The 16,499-nt window shown below is 37.1% G+C and overlaps 1 protein-coding gene across 3 annotated transcripts; it reads right to left on the reverse strand.

Moving 5' to 3' along the window:
• Positions 1–11,387: 11,387 nt before the first annotated feature.
• LOC144710574 (Glycosyltransferase family 29 (sialyltransferase) family protein) lies at positions 11,388–16,258 on the reverse strand. Of its 3 annotated transcripts, none has more exons than XM_078584381.1 (13): positions 16,106–16,258; positions 15,904–16,032; positions 15,705–15,781; positions 15,026–15,115; positions 14,637–14,714; positions 13,773–13,873; positions 13,456–13,648; positions 13,291–13,381; positions 13,144–13,208; positions 12,653–12,807; positions 12,444–12,525; positions 12,244–12,353; positions 11,388–11,712 (listed from the first exon to the last, which is right to left on the reverse strand). In XM_078584381.1, the coding sequence occupies exons 2-13, from the start codon at positions 15,989–15,991 to the stop codon at positions 11,499–11,501; spliced, it is 1,344 nt and encodes a 447-aa protein (XP_078440507.1). In that variant the 5' UTR covers positions 15,992–16,032; positions 16,106–16,258; the 3' UTR covers positions 11,388–11,498. The 3 variants fall into 3 exon arrangements, 2 of the variants coding, with proteins under 2 accessions (XP_078440507.1, XP_078440506.1); XM_078584380.1 differs by having other exon boundaries at positions 13,456–13,678; XR_013583328.1 differs by having other exon boundaries at positions 11,592–11,712; positions 12,244–12,345; positions 13,456–13,678.
• Between the last annotated feature and the right edge of the window lie 241 nt (positions 16,259–16,499).

A 16,499-nucleotide genomic window follows, 5' to 3' on the forward strand; every position in this document is an offset into this window, starting at 1 on the left:
TGAATTAAATTTGGGAATTAAATAATCAAGAAAGGGATTTTTATAATTGGACTTCAAGATGAATGAATTTTCGAATAAAATTTTATTTTAAAGTTTTTTATATATTTAAATAAATTCCTAAACAATAAAAATCGAAATCTAGAGAGATAAACTAGATAAATTAACCTAGAGAGAGAAAGTGAAGAATTTGGGGAAAAGATGAGCTCCGACCGTACATTAAAAATCTAATGAAGTAGAAATGTTCTAAATTGATGTATAATTAAGGATCAAAAATCAGATATTGAATCAGAATCAAAATGCAGTGCTGATTTCATTCAAAACCAACTTCTAGGGCATGTACATTTCGCCCATGCCTTGGCGTTTTAGAATCATTCAAGAAGAAGATTGAAATACAAATTAGTAACTTACAACTTTGAGTGCAGAATCAAGAACTGTCAACTTCCAAAGCATCCCTTGTGTCCTTCCTGGCCAAATCCATGGAGAGAGCTTCAAAAAGTGCTTTTCGCCCATTTCCAGACCTCTATTTAAAGATCCAACTGTCTGGATTGTAGAGGGAGAAAAGACAAACCTACCCTCAAAATTTCAGCCCAATCGAACGTCCAGATCTCAATATATCAAGATTTTAGTGAGGATTAATCTAGGCCATTGGATCATCTTGTTATATTTAAAAAAATCAATTTTCTGATTGGCTGACGCATTCTTTCTCGTTTTCCGCCTTATCGGATCACGTGTCGACACATCGTTGTCCGCGTCGGCTGCCCACAATGATTGGAGAATGATTAGCCTCTTTGAATGGCTATAAAGAAGCCACGTCGCCGTGTGTATATAAAAAAAAAGAAAAAAAACAAAGCCAGCCGCAATATTTGACCATGTGCCTCGTCAGCGCCTGCAAAAAATAATAATAATAAAAAATATATTTGCACGTGCATGTCGGTTGCCGTGTGCATTAATGCACGCGGCAACTCGATGCCGCATGCACGCTGCTTAAATGCACGTGCATGTCGGTTGCCGCGTGCATTAATGCACGCGGCAACTCGGCGCCGCATGCACGCTGCGCACGTGCATGTCGGTGGCTGTATTTTTTTTTTAAAAATCACTCTCTCTCTCTCTATTATTATTTAATAATAATTATCCACTCATTCGCCCAAATTTCGGGCGAATGACGTGGATGCCCTTTAATATATATATATATATAAATACATTATAAAATGCCAAATAAATTAAATATGTATTATTTAAATATAAAAAAATCATCTCTTGGCTATGTAATGGTAAAAAAATTATATAAAAATATGGATAAATTCGAGAAAAATTAGAAAAACCCTTACCAACCTTTAGCCAAGTATTTAAAGCCTTGCAAAAAATATTTCTTCACTGAAATGAGGTTAAATTCCATGTAAAAAATGATAAAAAATCATAAATAATAGTAAAATGAAAGTGTAAGTGATTTATCTTTATTTTAATATGATAACATGCAAATATAGTCATTAAAACACATAAATATAATGTAAAATTCATTAATTAATCATGTTAATTTGCAAGTTATCAGGGAGCTGACCCGATGAGATGATGTAAGGTGCATTCTCACCCAATCTGGTGTAATGCAAGTGGTCATTTTTTAGACCATGTCATTTTATCTTGGCGAGCATGGCCACCATTGTAAATTATGTTAGTCAATACTGCCTAGTGTTATCTCTTGGGGCCCAAACCCACTACATCTTCGAATATACTCAAATGAGTTTTGCTGCAATAATGAAGGCTGCTCTAACTGAGTATTTATCAAAGCTAATTCTCATTTGAAAAGTTGTTGAGAATATTGGAAGGAGAAAATGCCACATAAATTATGATAAATTCACATAAAATGTTTGCCAAAACCAGATAGACAACAATGCCTTCGATGCCTCCACTATTCGAGTGACGTATACTTCTCTAAAATGTGAATATCACATATGAAGATATCAAAGTCCCCCAATGGAGCTTGTGATGCAGTTTTAGATGTGAATTATATCATACGAGCCTTCGCGAGCTAGTTCTCTGAGTTGTTAGATATGGTCCCTATTTTCTTCATATATTTTTTATGTGTTGGGCAGTGACGAGTAGAAAAGTTTAGATGTTGTGATGCAGTTTTAGATGTTGGTGACCACCTTCACCTGAGTGATCACCAAACATTAAATATTGAGGAATGGATCAATAAATACAACAGATAGGATGACATCATTATTATAGAATAATGCCTTATACTCATCAAGCTTAATTTTCATGGTGTTGCATACAATATTCAGAGATACATGCTCAACCAAAGGTAATCCCCTCCCGTCCCCTCCTCCCCTTGAATACCATTTCTTTTTGTGATTTTTTAGGACCTCATCCATGTGACATATCAATGGCTTCACGACAAGGAGAATGTCCCCAATTACCAACTACATCGACTTGCTCATGTGGTCAGTGTTGACAAACAATTCCAAAATAAAGGGTAGCTTATAGAGCATGTACCTTTTGATGATGGAGGACTTTATTTTTCTTTCCTCCTGTGTGAAGAAATCAACTCCTACTTCAATCATGTTCTATTTCTCTACAACTTCTTGCGCTCAGTTCCACTTGGTTTGCTAACCGAGCTTGATTAAATTTTGCTTCAACTTGCGCTGCTTGACAATTGTGTGTCGGTATCTGGTGCTTCATTGGTTAATATATTTCCCAATTGATTATTTTGACTTTGGGAATTGCATGCACAGAGAAATGGTGTGTGTGTGTGATCTCTCTACTTCTTTGGAAAGTTCTCCCACCTGAGTCACTATCATAAAAAGTCTAATGACCTGTTTAAATTGCTCTTCTCCTCTGTTACAACTATCCTAGAAGGTTAACAAATTTATTCATGTCCATTTGGGCCACTGATAAGTCCAAATTTAGGGGTTTTATGTCGTTGTTTTGATTCAGACTTAGCCAACAATATTTATGAAAATTTTCCACTTAAATACTCTATAATTAATACAGGGCAAGTAAGGGGTCGATCCACAGAGAGGCAGAAATTTAATTTCAGAATTCTTTCTCAAGCTTGGGATGAAGAAAACGATTTTAAACGTGAAGAATACATTTTTTTTTGGGATGTTTCTAGATCTTTAGGTAATTTTCATAATTCCCTATGATTTAAATTAAGCCAAAGTACCAGGAGAAACAAAAAATCATATTTTGAAACTATTTTTTCTATTTTCTCTTAGCAAATTAATCAGAAATAAATATTTTTAGAATTTTCTGGAATTAATTTACATAAGAAAACAACTATAAGTATTAAAAACGAGAAATAGAAGATTTTTTTGAAATATTTTAGGTGTTAAAATGACTTTAAATAGATTATATGAATTTTCTAGATTTTTTCCAAATTTTTTCGGATTTTTTTCAATGCAGAAAATAATTTTTCCGATTTTTCTGATTTTTTTTCTATTTTTAAAATAATTTTAAATACGAAAAATATGAAATTTACCTACTCCGGCGATCGCCGGAGCGGCGGCGGCGGAGCGGAGGCAACGGCGGCGGCGGCGGCGAAGGAGCGGCGGCAGCGGCAAGCCAAATGGGCCGGCGGGCCTGGGTTGGCCCATAGAGGGCTGGCCTTAGTGGGTCAGCCCACTAAGGTGAGCCCAATTTGGCTAAGTCTTGACTTAGCCAAATTGGGCTTAAGCCTTATTGGGCTTAACCCAATGGCCAGGACTTAGCCGATTTGGCTAAGTCCTGCACAGGGTACCCTGTGCCCTGCGGTCCTCTGCGCTGGCTGCACGCGGACCGGCAGCCAAAGGGCTGCCTCTGCCGCACAGGCACCGCACGGCACCGCACGGTGGCGGCTAGAAGACAGAACTTGTGCTTTGAAAAGATCAAAAAATGATATTTTAATGCGGTTTTTTTGGGATTCGAAGTTGGGAATGCTTGAGGATCTAGAGAGACATAGGGAGATATTTTAGAGTGGGAAAGTTTTTTTCTAGAGAGATAAAATGTCGAAATGAGAGGATAGAGAGAGAAAATGAGGAGATAGAGAGAGAAAATGAAGAGATAGTGTAGAGAGAGTTTGAGAGGGAATTTGAAGGTGCAGATGAAGGAGATTTTTTATGAATTTTTGAGGTGATCAACTGTGGATATGGATGGAGGTATAGAGAGAGTTAGAACAGATTATAGAGAGAGAAAGGGCCGAAATGAGGAGATAGAGAGAGAAAATGAAGAGAGAGTGTAGAAGGACTTTGAGATAGAATTTGGATATGCAACTGAAGAAGATTTTTGTGAAATTTTTAGGGGAGTAACTATGGATATAGATGAAGCTCTAGTGAGAGAAAAAAACCTATTTTAGAGAGAGAAAGTGGAGAAAATGAGTGTTTAGAGTGGGAAAGTGATGGATTTTAAGGGTAAATGGATGGGAAATGATGGAGAAGGTAGAAATCTAAGATCCTAAAGCCTCAATGCAAGTTTACTGAGCCCTCAATGCTTCCTTTCAAGTATGGATCCTTATATTTCGCCAGGATCAGGCATTTTTCAATGCAAACAAGAGACGAGATTAAGAGAAAACTTCAATAAACTTACATTAAGCAGGTTGAACAACCTGGATTCTGAAGAATGCCTTGTCCTGCTGGCCAGACACTTGCTAGAGCATGTCCAGAATGAGAGAAAATGAGGGAGAAAAAGTCTATTTATACATTGTGAGAATTGCTAAAATACCCCTTTGGGCATTATCTATTATCTTTTCTTGCCATTTTGCCTCTTTTTCTCCATGGGTTGAGAGCTTTGCCTTGTAATTTCCAGTTTGTTTCTTTTGTAATGTGTTTGCAGGCCCAATAGGTAGTTCAGGTCATGGTCCAAGCCCCTCTGAGCTCTCCTTTAAAAGCCCACAATACCGTTTCATCATTTGCAGCCCATTTTGATAATCACTAAGCTCCTAAAATCCTCCAATTTTTCTCAGAATGATATCATCTAATTCCTGTAAATTTGGAAATATAAAATACTCATCAGAAATCAAACTGATTGACTTCATAGAAGTCAATGAAGTTAGTGAAAAATAATCATTAGCTAATGCATAAATATTTGGTTAATTCAAACAATAACATGATAAATTATAAATTAATAATACTAAAAACATCTAAAATGTATACAAATATAGGTTCATTTATCATGTTATCAGCCACAATTTTGATTAGGTGTGCCATTCATTAGACATTCTTTTGAGTGATCATGCCAAAATTCCTCTCCCATGTTTTTCCAATAAAGATGGCCACCATCTTCGCATTTCTTGAAGCATTTCCAGTGTTCGCTACATACATTTACGATATTTCCATTATCTCATGTCATAATGAGAATCGTGATTCTGACCTTTCACTATATAATAAAGCCTTCCAATACTCTAAGTTTGATCTCCACCATGGTCCAACCATCTTACTTCACCCAATGCTCTCACATAGTAAGGAAATGCATGTGATACATCCAAGAAGCACCATTCTAGGCCTCGATTATGCCCAATAGGTCACGACCACTATTTTCCATGCATGAGTTTATTTTTCAAAAATTGCCTTGATATCAATCATCATATACCAGATATCCATCTTCAATACAATCAAACAACTTTGACCTCAATTGGATGACATGTGAACTAGGGAGATCGGCATTAAACCATGTGACATACAACCATGCTTTCATAAAAGTGTTAGTGTTGATCCACTGCCATGGCAAGTTAGTGAGGAATAGAAGTGGATAATTAATGTATTTTGTCACTTCTGGTGTTTGGACTTTCAACTTTTTCCTTCCACCAAATACACTATGTGTCCCATCATCCAATAATTCTTCATAAATTCAGAGCTTCATGCTAGTAGTGGCCTGTTGGGTTTTGTGGGATTCCTTGAATATCCCAAATGATTAAGTTACATAAGAATAAACATACCAATAATATCTAAAGTATAAATAAGCAAGATCATGATACCTTACATGGAACAACTATACTCTCACTTGGTTCCTTGGAAGGGTACCTTCAAGTATTTCACATGTCTAGCATTTAGATGTATCAATGTGAGTACTTGAATTATCGATCTCCAATTGAATATCTTCAACTCTTGTTAAAGATCTGGTTGATAGTCTCACCATCTAGTCACACTAGAGGGAGATAGCTTTTGAGAGGGAGAGAGTAAAGGGGAGTGGGTCCAAGCTTGGCTTGTATGGAAAGTAGAGATGGTTGATCTCCAATCCACACTATTTTGGATGTTTGCGTAAGTCCTTTTAACTTTGAGTGGATCTGCCAACGCCCATATATCTTATGCTTATGAGAATCTAGGTCCATGTATTATTCTATTTAATAACTTTAATGGCCCAAAAATATTTATTAACCAACCTTATTAATTGACAGTATTGACATATAGATTATTTAATCAATGATCTATTAATCACAATCAATATGATCAATTGCCAGCCCGTGGGGTGCCAAGCCATACCTCATACTCTGTTGATACAAAGGAGTTTATAAATTCTCTCATGGAACATTCACCATCATTGTTTATCATATATGTATTATCCTTTTTCTGTGATAGACTTACCAACTACCTTAGGGTATGATTAATATTCTTCCTTGTTCAATCTCTACTTATACTGATAGTGCACCGCCCCACTTGAATATGAAATCACCTTCATGGAGTTCATGGTATATCAGAGCTAAGACTATTTTAAATCCTATCATTAGGGATTCATAATTCATGTTCAATTATTTTTCTCTTTCTTTCCTTGAACTATTCTGCCAAAAATCTGTTTTTCACTTCATCTAATCTCAGTAGAAGCTGCACCTAAAAAGCAAGAGAAAAAAGGGGAGGGCACTCAAAATGACTAGCATGGGTATCAGATGAGGGTGCCCCCCTCTAATTATGATCTCGAAAAAACTTCATAAAGGCATTGTGAAATTTTCATATAAGTCTCTTTATCAAGAAAATTTAAAAAAAGCCATCGAACTTAGAGTATATAAACCAATGTCTATAGATATTATGTGTCTGAGACCCTCTAGCCTCATGTATCAATCTAGTTAATAAATTAAATGGCTTAATAGCCTTTATTGTCCGACCTTACTAGTTAAGTAAATATAAAAATAATAATCAAGGATCAATTTAGCCCATTCAATACATTAAGTTTCAGGCATGTGGGGTGCCAAATTACTCTACATACTCCAGAGTATACAAAGGAGTACATCAACTCTCCCACGGAACCTTTACCACCATCAGTTGATGTGCACATATAATTCTTTATTTTCACAAGAATCCTAAATGACTTAAGCTATGGTTAATCATCAAACCCAAAATGATTGAGACAGTGTATGGATAGACGAGGGAAAGACTAGACTAATATTAAAATTTTACCTCGAAGCTCCTAGATTGTCAAATGTTGCTTTTTAAAGTTGGAAGAATATGAGCCCTCCATTTCAAATTTTCATCGCGAATCGCCAAATGTGGCGCAAAATCTTTGCAAAAGATGCACTAAAAAATGATCCATTGCTCTTTTGACATGTGTCTTCCTTTTTCTTTCTTAAAATGCACACTTTTAATATAAATATTTTGATTTATTTAAATATTTTAAGGGTTTAATGGATTCAATCCTATTTTGATTTATCTAAGTCTTTGATTATGTCGATTATGTCATGTGTACCAAGCCAACAAATTTTCATTGAATCCAAGGATTTCCATCTGCCAATTATTAGCTGTAGCGAATGATTGGCAACATCCAAGTCAATACTTAAACACAAGGCCCAATGAAAATTTTATTAGTTTTAATCTTAGAAAGCATGCAAGCAATAGAAAAAACAAATCATTTGTTGTAATAAATTAACTCTAATGCACAAAACACATGGCAGACAAATGACGTTATGGCGGCAAAATCCGGAAGAGGGGGGTTTGAAGACGATAATCACCACCATATGGCGGAAAAATCGGGTAAGTTAACAGTTCAAATTCATTTACATGAGACTAACATGAATACAAAAATATAAAGGTATAAAATATTAACTTAAAGTCTTATGATAAATATTATTTTTCTATAGGGCATTTGATCAAACACTCATTTAACATCTCATTTTTTATTACTATTATTTTTCCTGATTATCTTAAAAACTTATTTTTTAATAAGAAAATCATAAAACATAACTATATCCTTTGAATTTCCATCTCATTATGTCATATTTCAGTGTATACTAAAAAAATAATACGGCTTTTGTATAAAATCAAGCTAAATACTCTCTCTCATTTCAGCATTTCTACAAGAAAGTAGTGTGGACTCTACATTTTCTTCATTTTTTGACTTTATTCCCTCTCTCGTGATAACCTTTTTGTCTCTCCAACTATCTCCTAATCTTCTAGCTATCCGTTTATACACATGTCTTCCTATATTTCTATCTATAGTCTTTAAAATATTCAATATCACTCACTAGTAATCTAATCTTAATTTCTAGTCTCCCTATCTTAAACTCTTTAAATAATTATATCTGCAAAATGCCAGTCCATGTGGAGATTACTATGCTTTCTAGTATACATCACAAAGTGATATTAAAAGACACATCAATATTATTTGATTTGGACTGAGTTAATTGTTGAGTTCTATCAGACCTATATCTGGATGAAGATAAGGATTCCAGGCGGTAGAAAACTTGTAGCGAAATCGTTACGACATCAATAAAACCATGGAAACGAATCACATGTGCACAAATCACATATTGATTTCTTGGATCTTGGAGCAAAATGAGTTGAGATGCTCATGTGTTTAGCCTCTAGACGTATCCATGTAATCCTCGACACGTCAAATCTCCTCCACCATGGTGAACTTCGTTCAACTCCGTTGTTGTCATTACGTTGTCCCAATTGTATCGAAAATGGAGAGGAACCATGGAGAGAAGGGAGAAGAAGGGAAAGGCCGCTCAAAAATTTTGGCATGAGTGAATTTTTTTGGGGCCTTCTATTTATACTAAGTGAGAATTTTTTATAAAACCCCCAAAACTTATGTATATCTTCTGACGTCAAAAATAGCATTTGCGTGTGACCCTATAAGCCCATGTATCGATCTAGTTAATGACTCTAGCAACCCAATAAAATTTATTAGCCTTATAAATTAATAAACTATATAATTATATAAATTAATTAATGTCAGATTGATTTAACCCAATCGACAGGTTCAGTCTGTAACCTGTGGGGTGCCAAAGCTACGCCTTGTGCTCTAGAAGATAAAAAGGAGTGTGTATCGAATCATGCATAGAACCTATTCGTGTACGTATAATCCTTCATCTGCTTGACTCTCCTAGGATGACTTAGGGTATGATCAACTATCAAACCGTAATCAATCATCTAAGTTAGTACTGATGCGTTCATAAATGATCAGAGAACTCTTCTCCAATATTTCACTACCTTGACCAAGAACTACATCGCATCATCTTCCTTGAGCTATTGCTTCTTATACGAAGGGTGGACGATCCCATCTTGAAAACTCAATTATCTTTGTAAACTTGTTGATATACCTCAACTAAGACTGTTTAGAATCTCATGATTAGAGACTCATATGTCATATTGAAAGTCCAATTGTTTGTCCACAGGACTTCTTTTGTGTTTCAGGTCTGAGGCCCACAAACACAACCATGACATGAATAAACCTAATTGACAGTTTGGTATAATACCATTCAGGGATTTGTATGGATCAATTCAGCAAACTCTACCAACTAAAGATCACTTGCTATCTATGATTAGTGTCTCCACACTAAAGGCTATGGGATTGGCCATACTCATCACATGAGTGAGGCTAGATAGTCCTGTTATATCTAGATACTTTGATGCCCTTCTCGAGTATACTTCGAATAGGAATATTAAAATACATGCTTAAAGACTAGTGATCTTCATATTAGGATCTCATTATAATTCACTTAGCCTAATCATGTATTCATGGACTTCATTATAAGAATCACACTTGTACTATAATGAATATGTTCTATTAATGAACATGGAAGGAGATATGGAATGTGTGATTGGCTTGCCTGCCACATATATTTCCATCATTAACACCCCAATTATAAATATTAAAGGATTCCTCACACGCGGTAATGCTTGTAGGAGAAATTCTTCCAAAAGCTATTCTAAAAATCTGTCTTGTATTTTGATCATTACATGTAGATAAGTGATGAGGGAGGATGCATTTGATTTTGATATAAGATTCTTAATCCGAAAATATTTCTATCTTGGCAACTATTACAGCACAAGGCAAGAGCAAGAGGCTGAGGATCCCTCCCTTGAATTAGTTGGTAGATCCCTACCACCTGCCATTCTGCTCAATATCTTCACATCCAAGGGATTTGTGTATGCATGTATCGTCCACAAGATGACCTCAAGGTGGTTGCAATTTTCTAATTCAATCACCAAGGACATGAAATTTGACCTGCCATCAAGGAAGGCTGCTGCAGCCAGCCCTTGGCTCACCGATGGCTTTCCAAGGACGTAGTTTACACATTAAGGAAATGGGAAAAGATGGAAGGGGAACTCTAGGTTGTACTGCAGTTGGTTATGGTTGTTGGAATTGATGTAAAGATCAAGATCAAGTTCAATCCGACGAAGTCATTGAAAGAGCATCACCAGAGTAAAATGATGCAATCCAGCATCGCATATGCGAGCGTCGACCCTGGCCCACGACAAAGGCCCAATAGCCGGCCTACTAAAGCCGGCTATCCTCAGGGAGAAGATGGCTTTCGACCTAGTAAGTGCTTACACACTTCTCATCTTAATCCCCCTTCTTGCCTAACTGATCTCCTTCGCAGACGTCCAGACCTGCGACGGAGCTCAGACCACCGAGATCGGAGTTGCCCATTCTGCCCCCTTCAACGGCATCGTCCATTCCGCCGAACCTTCTCATCTCTTCTCTAATTTCCTTCCTCTACTTCCTTCTCTCATCATTCCCCTTCTTGTTATGCTTCAAGACATTGTCGCAAGTTGTTTGTTACAAGAATTCAAGGACGTTGAGTACACGAGGGACGTAACATAAAACTGCAGATATATCATATTGTAAATCATTCAGAAGTCAGATCACTCTGAGTTTCTCTCCGTTTCCAAAGCATTCAATTTTAATCGGTTTTTAAAAGATATTAATAAAATTATTTGTCCTACATAAGCATGCACACCCTCGCCCATTGACTACAAATGCATAGTAACATATTACTTTATAAAAAGCAAATTACATTGGTACTGAAATCAATGACCAATACCCACTATCTGATAACAGAGATGATTCATAATGGAATCCTTAGGGCCTTAACTGTATTCCATACTGGTATCGGATCCCAATACAGGTACTCAATACTGTAATGAAGGCCCATGCTACTCAGACACATCAGCAGGCCAGTAACATGATGGTCAGCCGAATTTGTGGAAGAAAAATAATGAAATTGGAGTACGATATGCCATTTTCTGAGGTCAACGTTGGCCTCCAGGAAAGAAAAATAATGAAATTGCTCACACATTGAATTATCATTTTCAAGATTCTGGCCGGACCATGCACAGCATAGCCCTGTCGGGATTGTGTTCTAAGGGATAGAGGGTAGCACCGTTAATGCGTTCCTGCAGCTCTTGGGCTTCTTTTCTCAGGGCGTTGTGACTCCAACTGCCAACACTCATTTTCTCCTTGGCTCGTTTCTTGACTATGGCGCAAGGGCTTAGAGGGTCCCCAGGCCCACCTCTCCTAGACAACCTGAATGGTATGCAACCAACATATCTTCAGCAAAAAATGCTCAGTGAGAGAGATAGATGGAAGGATATAGAGATACATGGATGGATTGACCATTTCTTGATCTGTGTGTGTCATTCTAATGCAAGGACCATTTTTTCTTCTTTATACTGTTTCAATATTATCAGACCTCCCCAAAGGAACGATAGATAGATACATAACTGAATAAAATGATAGATACATAAGTGGATAAATATAAATAAATTAGTCGATAGATAGTTGGATACACATGATGGATGAATAGACAGAACATAGATGGACTGATGAACAGATGGATAAATTAGTGGATAGATAGTTGGATACACATGGATGAATAGACAGAACATAGATGGATTGATGGATAGATAGATAAAATAGTGGATAGATCGTTGGATACGTATATGGATGAATAGATAAGATGATACATAGACATATGGATGAATAGATGGACTGATGAGCAGATAGATAGACAGAGGCGGAGGGAGAGGGAGATATAGAGTTATGTTGATCCCATACCTCAGCAACCTCTCTGCCGCAATCCGAGCTGCAGTAATCAGATGGCGGCTAGGAAGAGGTGTCACCACACGATCAGGGTCTGACCTCATTGGGGAGTGGATCCTGACAAGCTATTTCAGGAATTTATTACGCTCCATTATCATGCAAACAAGTTAAATATAGTAATATTCAGTGCAATAAATAGTCTTTGGGAAACCCACCCCAAGGCACTCCATCATCTGATAGTAGGCTCTACCGTGGAGTGGCGTGTGGCCCTGTCTTGATTCTGAAAAGTACCTCGTCCTAGAACAAGAAAATATCTTTTTCTCAAAAAAAGAATAAATACATTTATATAAAGAATACATCTACAGATGACACGAGAGATTAATAAAAATAATTATGCAAATAAAAGGCAAAATGTTGCTCTCACCATTCTTTGTACCCCGGGTCGACGGTAAAACCAAACATATCAACGGTGTCACAGATGGAGAGGGCGAACTCAAGTGCCTTGAGCCCTGTTCCCTTGGCTGACGAACCAAAGGATGCGCCTAAGAAAAGGTACAGAGGGTTTATTATGGGTAATTCCTGCAGAAAAAAGATAAACATTCAGTAAGTGTAAGTTTCTAGGAATGTATGACCAAAGTTTATAAAGTGCTTTAGTTTGGAAACAGGTCACAAACATCACGGGGTTTCCCCTTAAATTAAAGCCTGAATCTAAGTTACTTGAATACCCAGAGAAATATCAATACTTGTTCTTTAGATTATTAAATTAGGATATTTGCAACATAATTATCATCCGAATTTCGATAAATAAAATACCCGGAGATCAGGTACTGAGAGTATTGAATTATAATATATTGTTTAAAATATCTCACAACATGATTAGATGAAGAGATTAGAAGTCAATGACAACTCATCCACCTTGATGAATTGTCTCATGATATCATGAATGGTTGTCTTGATGATCAGCACCTCCCGTCTAGTATCTACAACATGACAAGCCACAAATCAGAAGATCAATGTATAAGCCAGATGAAGCCCAATTTGGAAAGAATGGGTAAAAAATACCATCTAACTCCACTACTTTGTCAAGAGCCTTCGCAGAACCTCTATTGAGAAGGCGAAAATTACTCTTCTTCCCAACAAACTCAGTGTAGTTCTGAATAAATGAGGACCGAAAAATGAAATAAATGGCCGCATTAACTAATCAAGTGAATTGTACTGTCATCACACCTGGAGAGGGGCACCATTTTCTCTAATAACGACATCATACTTATCAATCTCATCACCAAACTTTGTCTTTAAGAGGTCTCCTGAATTTCCAATTACCGCACACCTTCCAAACTGTCGCGGCATCAGCGGTGGAGTTTCGGGAAGGACAGGGGCAAGCTTCTCCATACATAGAGTCCTATTCTTACAGCGATTTCTAAAGTGCCAAAAAAACATAGATAACATACTTAAATAGATTACTGTCACAAATGATGGATAGAAATAGAAAAGATAGAGAACATTTTGTAGTATGCTACAAGAAACAGAGAAAGTATACTTACAAGTGGATGCCCTTATTTATCCTTTGCCATGCATAGTCCTCCCACCCATTTGGCAGGGCATCAATAAACTCTTTCGTAAGTATCGTGGTACTGTTACGAACCTATGAAGAGAGAGAGAGACTATTTGTTATTGACTCAAAAACATGACAGAAGTTACCACAGTTTCCAGTTTCCTGTTTTCTATTATCCAAATGGAGACAAAAAACAGAATACATACCTCAGATGAAAGCCATAATTTAAAATTTTGTATAGTTAAATATCAATCATAATGATGAAAACAACAGTGATATACAGAAAAGAACCTTTCTGCAGGTTTCTACTGAGGAGGTAGCGGAAGGGTCAATGGGGGTGATCTGGGGGGATATCTGGTGGGGTTAGATGATCACATGGGGAAGCAGTCAGCAAGGGTTGAGGAGGGGGAGGCTAATTGGCGGGAGAGATCAATCATAGGACAAGCTGGCTGAGGAATCATTGAGAGAGGGATGATCATGGGGTTGAACAGCACAGACCGAAAGAAAGAAGGATGAGGTCTCAAGCCAAGATACCAAATCTGTGTAAGGATTTTACCATACAGGTGAAATGAACTAATTGCATCTAGTTGCCAAATTGATATAGATACCCCTGGCAGTATAGGATCATATCATATAATTGCATCAGAGGGTAGTGTAAATGGTGCGGGTTACACTTTGAATAAAAAGACTGGGACGAAGAGTAGGAAAGGATGTGAAAAATGTATGATATCAGATCTGATTTTAATCTTCAAAGAATAAGAAATGCGATCAATAAAGCACCCCGATAAATAAACACGTCAAAGTCGTGATGGGAGAAAGAAAAGCCGACTAGCTCAGGCTTCATTGGAGATACCTGCTCCCACGTCACAACAGCCTCACAAAGATTGAAATCGAATGAGAGGCCTTCTAGTTCCCCAGACTTTGGATCTTTCTGCAGAAATAGATAATCGCCTGAGTAAAGTTTTCACCAATTCAAAAACCAAGATGCCATGTTCATCTTTATTTCCGTTAACGTATCTTCAAAATCGTTCCTATCCCTTTAGTGAATCAAAGATGCATCCAACAGAAGAAATGCGAAATAAATATTTTTCCTTGCAGGACGAAAAAACTACTCAATTAGATGGTAAAGCTATTCGAAAATTATTGTGCCTCATTTTCTGTAAATTTATAGCTCTTAAGGGAAGGGAAGAATCAATGGTTACACAACTAATAATTTTACAAGTTAACCATTGAACAACGTACCCACATGGGCACAGTTTCTTGAGGAAACTTCATTGTAATCTGACAAACATCTTCACCATCCAAGGCTTCTAGTCCTAACCCATTTGCTTTCTGAAATAGGGAAAAAATGTATCATCATTTAGTCAGTAACCTGTTTAAAAGCTGCTACACCACTCATCATCTTCCAGAAGCAATCACGATATTAATGCTATAGCGAAAAAATGCTGGAGACGAAATCTTAAGAGTACAACAACTATTGTTTTGACACAGCAAACTGCAATACACGGATATGACTCCTCAAAGGTGAGATGCTGACATTTTCACGTGAAAAGAAAATAACACAAGTTTACAAAAACTCGGTAGAGGATATGATACAGGTTTATAGCTGAGAGGGCATATATTCACGTGGAGTGACCATAAATATGGACAAAATAGAGAATATCATCACCCCAAATTGCGGATTTTTGGATCCTACGGATAATAACATAAATAATCGTAAACGTAACGTCTATCTCTCACTTAATGGGTACAGAAATTAGACGAAATAGAGACAATTCCAGATAATCAGGAACAAAAGATGACAATTATCATAAAAATGCTGCGCCAAATGATTTTCATGAAAAGCTGTTCATTGCCGTTCTAGTCCGTCCGATGGGGAGCAAATCCACACTGAAATAAAGTAGAATAATATCAATCTCACCACACACTTCTTGAAGCTCCTCCGGAGATCGAACAAAGCGCGGAGATCCTCTTCCGATGCAGAGGCGCGAAGGTTGTCTTGAAAAAAGAACAGTAGTAAATAGAGGGAACTCACGCAATTTTTGAATAATTGCCCGCGCTGACGAGCTAATACATGAATTGACCAAATCTTAAAGGGCAATGAGCGAGAGGCAACCAACATGAATTGGGTACTCCAAAAATGAAGATGAGAATCGCGCTGAGACTAGCTGTCAAAGCTACCAAGAGGCCCCATTGAAGGGTCTTCATCTGCTAATCCCGCGCTTGATGTCCGTCGCCGCTACAGAGCTCTGAATCATGTATATAGGAGGAAATCCATCAACAAAAAGGAATAAGAATGAGAATGAGAGCGAGAAGAATCACCTGGATCTACTCCATCGCAGTTCATCATACGAACAGTCGCCACCTTGCTTGAAAGACTTGGCCTGGGTTATATATCCTCAATTTGGACCCTCATTTTCAAACCAATGGGCCAGTAAATTCAATATGCTACTCAATTTCAATCCAACGACTCCTGTTGACAGAATAATTTACAATCCCCACAAGATAGTTTGGCTCAATTTTTAAGCATGGTGAAGTAGTCTTGAAAATAGAACCAATTTTTGAACAAAATTTTGGCGTTACATTTATTAGTCCAACTTATAGACACATGAATCAGGCTGACATGTAGATTACAGACCCCTATAGTTCATTTAATAGTAAAAACTCAATAGTAGTTTGAATATCGTAAAATGAGTTTATTCCATGCACACGTGTG

This window comes from Wolffia australiana, chromosome 12 (assembly GCF_029677425.1).
Source record: "Wolffia australiana isolate 7733 chromosome 12, ASM2967742v1".
NCBI lineage: Eukaryota > Viridiplantae > Streptophyta > Magnoliopsida > Alismatales > Araceae > Wolffia > Wolffia australiana.

Bases quoted from the DNA above. Each gene is read 5' to 3' on its own strand.
- LOC144710574 (XM_078584380.1), bottom strand. From the start codon at position 15,991: ATGAAGACCCTTCAATGGGGCCTCTTGGTAGCTTTGACAGCTAGTCTC. The intron at 13,209-13,290 runs GTATTTTTTACC...GTCATGTTGTAG, and splicing joins CAAAGTAGTGGAGTTAGATG to ATACTAGACGGGAGGTGCTG. The intron at 12,808-13,143 runs GTGGATGAGTTG...TTTTTTCTGCAG, and splicing joins TCATGAGACAATTCATCAAG to GAATTACCCATAATAAACCC.